At 28.3% G+C, this 10,689-nt stretch overlaps 1 protein-coding gene across 1 annotated transcript in view; it reads right to left on the minus strand.

Moving 5' to 3' along the window:
- LOC108690029 (atrial natriuretic peptide receptor 1-like) overlaps positions 1-10,689 on the minus strand; it is a 113,364-nt gene that overhangs the window by 7,383 nt on the left and 95,292 nt on the right. Inside the window, exons 21-22 of the mRNA XM_018197091.1 lie at positions 9,324-9,498; positions 7,970-8,068 (exon numbers count right to left, since the gene is read on the minus strand). Coding sequence (XP_018052580.1) covers positions 7,970-8,068; positions 9,324-9,498 — 274 coding nt within the window. The remainder of the gene's footprint in view (positions 1-7,969; positions 8,069-9,323; positions 9,499-10,689) is intronic.

Consider the following 10,689-nt stretch of genomic DNA (forward strand, 5'->3'; position numbering starts at 1 on the left):
CACAGCGATTGTATAGCTAAAATAATTGTGGCTGTATTTTTATTTTTTTATTAGCTGTCACAGCAACTGTACAGCTATCAATACAGTCGAAATAGCTGTGGCTGCATTTTGATTTTTTTACTAACCGTCATAGCGACTGTACAGCTATCAATACAGCCAAAATAGCTGTGGATGTATTTTTACTTTTTTATTAGCTGTTACAGCGATTGTACAGCTATCAATACAGCCAAAATAGCTGTGGCTGTATTTTGGCTTTTCTATTAGCTGTCACAGCGACTGTATAGCTATTAATACAGCTAAAATAACTGTGGCTGCCAAATAGTTGTAATTAAGACTGGCAGAACATTGTATTAGTCACATTTTTGCTGTTGTAGCGAACATAGGCAGACCGTGTTACTTGGGTTACTTTTCAAGATGTGATCATAATAAATATCTATTGAAAGATACGATTCTTCTTTATGATTATAATTACCGTTTATTCGCACGAATGATGATTAACTTTTTTGAGATTGAAAACTCGTATGTATATTGTGGCAACACTTATCTATCGATGCAACTGTCTCACGCGTTTGAAAATCTTGTAAATTGAAGTAATAGAGAAAATTACAAATTATTACTTTATCGCAATATTATTTCACCGCGACATAAGGTCTGTTTTATATTACTGCACTCTGAATTACTGCAGTGCAATAAGTTGAAGTGAAACAAATATACATTTATTACACTGTGTGTATTAGTTCAGAAAGTGCAGCAATAAAAAATAGACCTATAGTTTTCTTGAAATCGAAAGCACGATGTGATTGTTGGATAGAATAACTCAAGAGTGGATATATCGATCGCTTCAATTAATAATTATAATACTTGAAAAACAGAATATTAGGTGTTATTTTATTATGTTATTTTATTATGCGCTAAATGGTTAGATCGTGCCTGTTGAATATTTGGCTCGTAAATTAAATGCTTCCACCCAAGATTTTAGTCAGCGGAGGGGGAAGGAGGGCTAAATTTATATCTCTACACAAATCTAATTAAAATACTTATTAAAGTTATCCTTCAAGCATCTTCAGCGAATTTTCTTATGAATGTTGTCACGAGTTTAGCAACAAGCGTTACAAATTTTTATTGTAAAAATGATATTTACAATTTAATTTCTTTCAGATTTGTTGTAATTTGATTTGCAGTACTCAGAAATTCAGCCTATTATTTGCATGACACATAAATTAATGAAAGTAGAAATAAATTAATGAAATCAGAAACAAACAAAACGAACATGAAGCGAACATCATTTTCCAATTTTGTTTTATATATTGTTTCTCTATATCAGAATTTAACGAGACCAAGTGTTCACTTCATGTGTACTTTAATGCTTTTAAGGTGCAGATTTATTAGAGGGAATAAGGAATTAAGAATAAGCAACGATTTCAACCTATCAGAAATTGAATAAGATAACTTCGGTACGCCGCACTTATCAAAAACTTAATTTATTAAGTATTATTTACTACGTTTAAAGTAAACGAACTATATCAGTAAAAACTTTCTACTGTTTACTATTAAAAATATTAGAAATCCAAAATATTTATATTTTGTATTAAAAAATGAACTCTTTTAAACCCTTGCATTTTTGCCGTATATCTCATAGGAGTAGAATATATGGCTACTAACACTGAATTCTGCGCACTTTGTATGCTTTGGGCATAAATCCCGCTCACTAAAAATATCATATATCTCAAACAGATGGAATATACAAGACAACAAACTAAACAAAGAATACGAAAACAAAGCACATGTATACAACATACTTTACTGTTCCACTACAAATGTATCACGAAATAACCACTAAGTCTTTTACACGCTCTACAGTAACCATTTTATGTAGATTATAATTTATGATGGCGTTACTTATTACAGTGACAAATCGATTCAACTTGCAATAATTTCATTAATATTAACAGTAAAAAGCTGAAATTATAACACAATACTAATATAACATAAAGGCAAATATAACAGAGTAGTTGCGGGAAAATTACCTCCACTCTTTCTTTTTTTTTCTGACTTCTGCGACATAAATCCTAGCGCGGTATATTTGCCAGAGTTATCTATATGATTTCTGATAGATTGACATTGTTCTCCTTATTCTTAATTTCTTATTTCTTTTATTATATCTGCATCCTTATCTCTTTATCATCTCTCATCGAGTGAGATAAAAAGAAAATTAAAAGAACAGGCACTCGAGCTAGCCAATCTTAACAGAGGTTAGTGTCTATTCTTTTTTATTTGTTCTTTATTTCATTTAACGATAGAGAGATAGAAACACAAGACAATAGAGAGATAGAAACATTTAGTTCACGCAATATTATCTGCGTTATATATTTTGTAGCGGCAAATTAATGCCGTTGGTTTCGGATAATTCGGATCAACGTACAGTGTACTGTTGTGTTTGTCAAACTCGAATCAGTAAGCAACGGTCGCTCTATGCGTCGTAATATTCCCAGATAACAAGCTGACATTGTCATTTTGATATGAAAAAGACATTAGAGACATCAATATGAAAATCTTACATGTTTTGATGTTAAAAACTATAAATAATCAACTTGCTTTTTCGAAAAAGGCTCTACGTAACAAATTGACATTACTTTTCTATAAAAATATTAAGAAAATATGTAATATAATAATACGTAATGTATATTATAATATTTTCAAGTGTGTATTTTGTAAGAATATGACTTCTAGGTTACTTCTCGGAACGCGGTCTCAACAAGTAGTAAAAAAAACATCGATCAAGCCTTTTCTCACAGACAGTAATTTTCAGCGTGCGTGATTAATTAATTACTGCGATTAAAATCTCATAAATGTATCGAAGTGACGGCTATTTATCAAAGCGTATATTCAATTATTCGAGATGAAATTTGAAACGATAAGAAATCTGAATCATAAATCATGTTCCCGAGACAATGATTACTTCGCCTATTTCAAATGTAATTATTATCGAGGGCGTAAGAATGATATATGACTCTGATTTAATTCTAATATTGGAAAACCATAATATATACAGTCGGTGCAAAAAGTATTCGTACAGAGAAAATATTTTTTAAAAAAACTTTATTTTTAAAAAGTAAATATTGTTCAGCAAGAAATGAGTCATTAAATTGATGTCGAATCGATATCAATACAATGATTTCCAATCGATTCGATGTTTAATTGACGTTCATTTCTTGCTGGATAATTAATAATTTATTATTAATTTCATAAAGAATAAAATAAACTGTATGTTAAAATTATATATACCAAAAAAATGTGTATTGATTATAGAAAATATATTATCTGAAAAATAAACAATTCTATTGTTTGGATGCTCAAAGTATTAATACAGTCGAGAAATTTAGCTTCTTAAATCAAGAATACAAAATGCAAAACTCGTTTGTTTATATTAGAACAGAAAATATTCATTATATAAAATTGTTAATTAATGTTTATTTTTTACAAATAAGACTTTTTTTTATAAAAAATTTTCTTATACGAATACTTTCTGCTCTCACTGTATATCGATCGTATTACATATTCGTATTACATATTAAATATTATATGTATTTAGCAAAAAATTGAAAGATGAGAAGCCCGAGTATATCTCGAACACATATATGATTTGTTATTCAAACATTGAACATGTGCGCCAAGTAGCGTTTCAAAACTTGACTCCGAATATCTTTCACCTTTATTCTTTCACCTTTATTCAACATTCAGTGACCAACAAGGATAAAAAGATACTCGAGTTGACAGATTTGAATTTTAGAACGCGCGCGCAACTCTGAAGTACAGAGCAGCTGAAACTTGCTGCGTTAAGTTGGCTGCGGTCGCGATCTTCGTTTACGACGCCATATTGCGAAGTGTCACGAGAAGAGTCCCGAGCGGCGAGCGGATCGTAATTTCATGCGTGTGTGCCCTCTTCGCGTTATTCTTTCGTCTCAATAAAATAACACGTGCGACTAACGTCGGGAGTGCCAGACAAAGTGTCGCGCGATCATCGTATTATGAAAATCAGTTCGCGCATAATTAATCAGGCTTCCGAGAGTGAATATATATTGAATGCTGTAACGGAATTACTCAGAAAAGGAAAGAAGACTTGGGAGATATCGCAATCGAGGAGTGAGTAATTTGTTACTTGTATATAAATATTTCGATATTATTTGTACAGAAATAATCTATTATTAATTAAATAAGAAAAATCCTCAATTTGGTCAAAGTGGTGGTCTTAGTATATAAATATTTCTGTGTAAATTTATATATATATTCTAATTCTGTAAACCGCCGAAATCCTTTTCAATCTTGAAACGCAATTATGTGGTCTGTTTTCTGTTCCAGCACTAGATTGTACTAGAATTCTCTTCCTCGCTTTCAACAAACATCAAACATATATTTCACTTTATATTTCACTTTAAGTTCCAAAAATGTACATTAGTTCAATCACTGAAAACAGATTTAAAAGCAAAACTAGAGTAGTAATATCACTTATTATTGACAAGCAATTTAATTATTTTTCATGCTAATAAGCATCTTTATAAAAATATTAATAATCTGTTAATGAGAAACTTAAGTTTGCGAATAGTTTATTGCGAAAATATTCTTATAAAAAAAATTGATGCTTATTAGCAATTATTTAATTGCTTGTTAATAGTTGTTGATAGTTTGCAGAATAAAATATGTAATAAATTCACATAGAAAATTTTAAGTACTAATATTATTCTGGCCGAATGTAGGATTTCTTTAATTAGATTTATTCTCATCCATTTATATAATATTTGTATTATAATCGGTTATTAATTAAATATTTAAATCATTTATGCCTGAGTAATTTGTGTAAGAAATAAATAAATAAAACTTTTATGTTACGAAGTTTTATGAAAATCAATATTTAGGAAAGTATTATTTTTTTAGAAATTATATATTTTTTAGAAATTATTTTTAATTTGATTAAATATCTTAAGAGTAATAAATAAATTCAAATTGGCACAAGAATTATTTCTTTATTATATATAGTATTATATATAGTATTATTTAGTTATTTTTGGCGATTCTAATTTAAATTATTTATATTTTGCAGATCAATAGAGTTATAATTCCGCTGCGCATCACCATCGGTGAGTATGAAATTATTATTATATTTTATGAAAAAATAGATCTGTAAATATTATAAATAATATAATATCTTGCTCATACGTGAATCCATTGCCTAGAAATGGATAAAGCTCTGATAAATTAGTATTTATTTGATATTAATGTCTATTTGATATTTCATCCTAAAATATTGCATATATCTGTGTTGAATTATTATATTTGCGAAGATGCATATTCACGAACCTCATAAAATAGAGTTTACTACTAATATGCATTATTATTATATATAGTTTTATTATTTATTGATACGTTTTGATATTTAGTTATGCTACAAAATATTAATCGCAAAATGTACGAAATTAATAGGAAATTTAATTTTGCTTTTATAAAAATGAAAACGTAATGGGAATCATTTCTCCGTTACAGTATTTGATAAAAAGCGATAAACGGAGTGATAAAATAAATAATTTGTTTTCGGATTAAATAAAAGTATATACTGTAATCTCTTGTATTTTTTACAAGCAATTCAGGAGAGATTTTTAGAAGAAACTTAATTGAAAACACCATGAGAATATTGCATTTTAATTTTAGTATCAAGTATATGAAATTTAATAAACTTTTATTGCAAAAATCTTCATATAAATTATTTTAAAGTTAATCAATTATATTTCTTAGTGTTGTATCTATTTAGAATATTTGATTATACTTTAAAAATATTTTTAATATGAAGAATAAAATTTTGAACGCTTATTGACGATATAGTAAAAAATGAGATATTGAGATATAAGAGAAATAAAAATTTGTAAGAACATATATATATTTGCGAGAACATGAAAAATATTTATATTAACAGAAATGGACTATCGCTTGGATCGTCCATTACTCTTTTCTTATATTATTTCTTGTCATCATCATCAATTTCTACATTCTTCTATCTCTACATAATAAAAATGTCGATGTTATTTTGGAATAAAGTTCATACATTTTATAAGTAATTAATGATAATAATTTATTGACGGATTAAAGAATCTTAAGAATATTTCTCAATTACCTTTCTTTTGTAATTAATCATTTGTGTTGAATTTATTTTGAAAGAAAAGTTAAGAATTTTGAAAGTCTCTCTTTATGTATGCAAAATCACATATTGCATATTAAAATCACATGTTTATAAGTATAAGCAATATTGCATATATTATGTTTCGTGATAATGTATTGTTTTAATTGTGTCAAGTTTTATATAAATATTGCGTTGAATTTTCCGCTTTTCAGCAAAATTATCAGCCAATATCTAATTAAAGTAAAATCATTTAATCGTTTACATCTTAAAATGTGAAACTTCTTTGATTTGTAGTATTTCATCTGACACGCTTTTAAGGCGACAGTCAAATAACGATTACAAATATGAATCGTAAAGATTTCTCAAAAATAATTTTCTACATGTGATGTTTACATGTTTTATATGTCAATTTTTGTACATAGAAAATGCCATAGAAACCATTTTACGATGTTGCTTTTAAATTTTAATTTAGATTGGATTTACGCATGAAAATAAGTAATTTATCTAAGATAGTTATTCGTTACAATTTAAAAAAATTTAATATTAAATCTTAATAATTAAAAAATTTACTGAAATTGAAATTGAAAGTAAGATCAAAGTAAATTACAAATTAAATATTATTGAGAATTACTTACTTTTCTAGACTTAAATTAATCTTTAAAAAGCTCTTTATTTTTCCTTTAGAGTAAAGGTAATAATAAAAAGAATGAAGAAATTATAACTGAAGTATTATTTAATTTCTTTTCAAAATCGCATAGTCTTCAAAAGATCTTTTATCTTCATTCTTTTGTACCTGTAAAATTACTTGTAGTCTCTCGATATTTCGATTACGAGAAAATTGATCGATCGATTAAAATTAAAATCTAAATTTCGCTTGTAATTCAATTCGTACAATAATACAATTCGCGAAAGGTTGTTAAAATATCAGAACTTCGCTCTCAAACGTATATTCAATAATCGGCGTGTCAAAAAAATAAGAGATGAAAAGAAAATTCGAAAAAATTTTTCAGACAATCTATCATCCGGAAATTTTAATGTGCGCGACATAATTCTTGCGACGCACGAAACGAGTTACGAAGAAACTCGATAAACAGCCGTGTGGCGCCTTGCGGTGCGTCCTTGCCTCGCGCAAGCGACGCCGGCACTAAAGTCCTTGTGAGGGAAAAACCACCCACGCAACATTAAGCGATACACTGCATACTTGTGCGTACCTCGTAAGCGTGTCAGTAAACGAGATCCAGTGCACAATCAATTTCATCGTTGCGTGTTATTCAAGCTGCGATCGAGATCCTTGTTAACCGTGGAAAAAAAGCTCTTGAAAATGCTGGGGGGAAGGGAAGTACGATCGATAATTATAAAGGAGATATAGAAAGCAAATTTGATTTTCACATATCAAGTCCTGTTAGATCTATAAAGTATTAAAACCCGAAATTATGAGTAATTAAAAATCGATTCTAATGTCGTATTGTAGTCGCGTGATATTTGATAAGACTAATAATTCTTGAATATGTGAGATACATTATTAATGATTGTAGGAAATGTCGGGAAAGTTAATACGTGATTAAAGCCAATCAACAATTATGATTGCACACCATGGTTTAAAACGAGCTAACCATGGTTTCTATGGTAACACTCGAGGGCCAATTTTCTCTTAAACGGCGACCTTGTTCTCGTCACTACATCTCTATTTTTCCCCTTTAATTGTCGTCCGTGTCTATAACTTTCTATCTCTTCATTTTCCCCATTACATCCCCAATGTAAAATGTTTCCTTCTCTGAGAATGACTGAGCTGTTAATTACCTTCACCGTTACTCTCCATCCTGGATGCTGTGTTGACCGTATCGCCGAACAGGCAGTATCTAGGCATTTTAAGACCTACTACACCAGCCACGCATGGTCCTGCAAGGAGACACATGTACGGCACTATATATGTTTTATGTTATTTTTATCACTGATGTTATTTTTATACCGTTTTTTTTTCCGAAAAAAGATAATGGAAACGATGTAATAGTTATAAAAATATCTGAAATTTTTGTTTTTAAAAAAGTATAATTTTTATACTTTTTATTTTTTTCAAGAAGATTCTTTCTTATAAAAAATTTTTTAAGTATCATTTTATATCAGAATAATTTCGTAAAAACATTTTTTACTTTTTTCTTTAACGTTTTTCATTTGTTGATTCTTGAAGAGTAAATTTTCTATTCTTTATTAAAAAAATTTGACAAGCGCTTACTTTCGCGAATACGTTATAATTAATATAATTCTTTTCAGATAATGCAGAAACGACGGTTGTCTTCCAAGTCTATTTAAAATCAATTAACTTTACTAATTATGACTAATCACTCGATGTATATATTATATTAAGTTGTTTCTTTTCACGGAACTAATCTAAGTTCTATGCGTTCTTGAAGGATGTTATTTCAAATACGCGTGACATTTGGTGTCACCGAGACAAATTTTACCGAAAAGTAGAAATAGGATGAATTAGTATCTGGAAAATAAAGATTCTCGTCACGTAATAATTTAAGGACCATCGTGTTATGAATTTAAAACTTAATGGAAAGAAAACCGAAAATAATAACCATTTCAGTTGAGAAATACAATCATACTTTCAATAGCACACGGCTACTACTAATATTTTTCAACAATATCATTTCCGAATCAATTCCATTTGTATCAAATATCATTTTCAATGAACGGATATTCTATGAAAGTAAATTTGAGGAAAAATTCCCACTAGGAATTATTTTGAAATATTGTACCGCGTTTTCATTCAATTTGTGTTATTCGTAATACCAATTCATAGCTTGCATATTCGATCTTTGCTACATGCAATCGATTCGTAACACGAAAGGAAATTTATTTTTTTATAATGTCATTCTTCAACATGTTGAATATTCTCTTTAATTAAACATCGAAAAATCTACAAAATATGATATAAAAAGTTTTCTCTTTAGCGAAAAATTGTACACATATATGTAATAATAAGTTGCAATAACAGGATGATGCACAATCTTTGAAACTTGAAATTAGAAATTCTGAGATTGCAAGCTATACGCAATACAAATCTGGCATGAAGCCTATAGAAACACGTTAAAACTAATTTTGTTTCACTTTACTCATGGAAAAAGATATAGGATAAAGTATTACTCACCAGAATGCATGCCGATACGAAGTTTTAATTGCTCGGTTGGTCTATGGCGAATACTGAATGTCATTACCGTATCCCTGAGGGCTAAACTCATCCTTGCAATTTCTCTAGCGTGATTCATTCCGTTTCTCACTGGTAATCCTGATACAACCATGTAAGCATCCCCTATTGTTTCCACCTGAAAAAATCAAGTGAAACTTGATGTGTTATTGATAAAAATTACAAAAATATAAAACATGTTTATATAAAACATATTTATATAAAAAATTCAAATTTTACATGTTTATGAAACATTTTTTTTCTTTATGTTACACGTTTTAGTTTTATTTATGTATTCAAATTTATTACTATTCATTTAAAAAGCAAAAGAGCATTTTTACATTAAGTATATATTTTTATATCGAATATATTTTCATGTTAAATTTATTTATTTCTGTCCACGTTTTATACCATTTTCTGTTCGAGTTAAATAGATTAAGTATGAGAAAAAGAAGGTGTCAGGCAAAAAGAAAAGTCTACAGAAATGGCATCATTATATTTAACGAGAACTACGATTTTAAAAAGTTCGTAATACTGGAATGAAATAAACGGATTAAAAGTAAAATGTATTTAATGTAGAAATAGAAAACAGAACATGAAACAGAAAACATGAGAAAAAGTGCTGTAAATGTAACAAAACCATTTTAATAATTAACAATTAAGGCTCTGATGAATATAAATTCAATAATACATTTTTAATTTTTTTTTAGATTAAAAGAGCTAAAAGCATGATAACGCAATTTTATTATTTAAATTACATATACTTAAACTACATAATCATATGTTTCTTCGACTTTGAATATGGTCCTCATCAATGAATATAAGATATTTCACTACTTATAATTTCTCTGTTAGTTTTAAAATTCATCCGCCTCGTACATATTATGTGTCAATCTTCTAAACATAAAGCCATTTTATTTCTCGAAATATCGGTTTTAAAAGTTCTTGTAATTACTGTCGATATATAATTAAAAAGAACATTTGCAAATATTAGCGACGAATTATTAATGCTGAACTTGTATCGATATGAATTAATCATAAGCGATGTGATATTAATAAAAAATTAAATATAGATTATGATTAATTTATTTAAAGTATATTTTTCAATAAACTCTGATATATAATCATCGCGATAATGATTAAATGAAACATGCGAAAGAGTATAAATAGTGTAAACAAATTATATTTAATTTTAATATTCAATATTTTAAAAAGCGAATAGAAGGAAAAGATAAGAACGTTCGAAAGGAAAAGGGAAAGTTTAATCTGTAATTAAAATAAAGTAATGTAGTTCAGCGAAACTGTTGCGAGGGGATATATATATATATAT

Source organism: Atta colombica, unplaced genomic scaffold, assembly GCF_001594045.1.
Source record: "Atta colombica isolate Treedump-2 unplaced genomic scaffold, Acol1.0 scaffold293, whole genome shotgun sequence".
NCBI lineage: Eukaryota > Metazoa > Arthropoda > Insecta > Hymenoptera > Formicidae > Atta > Atta colombica.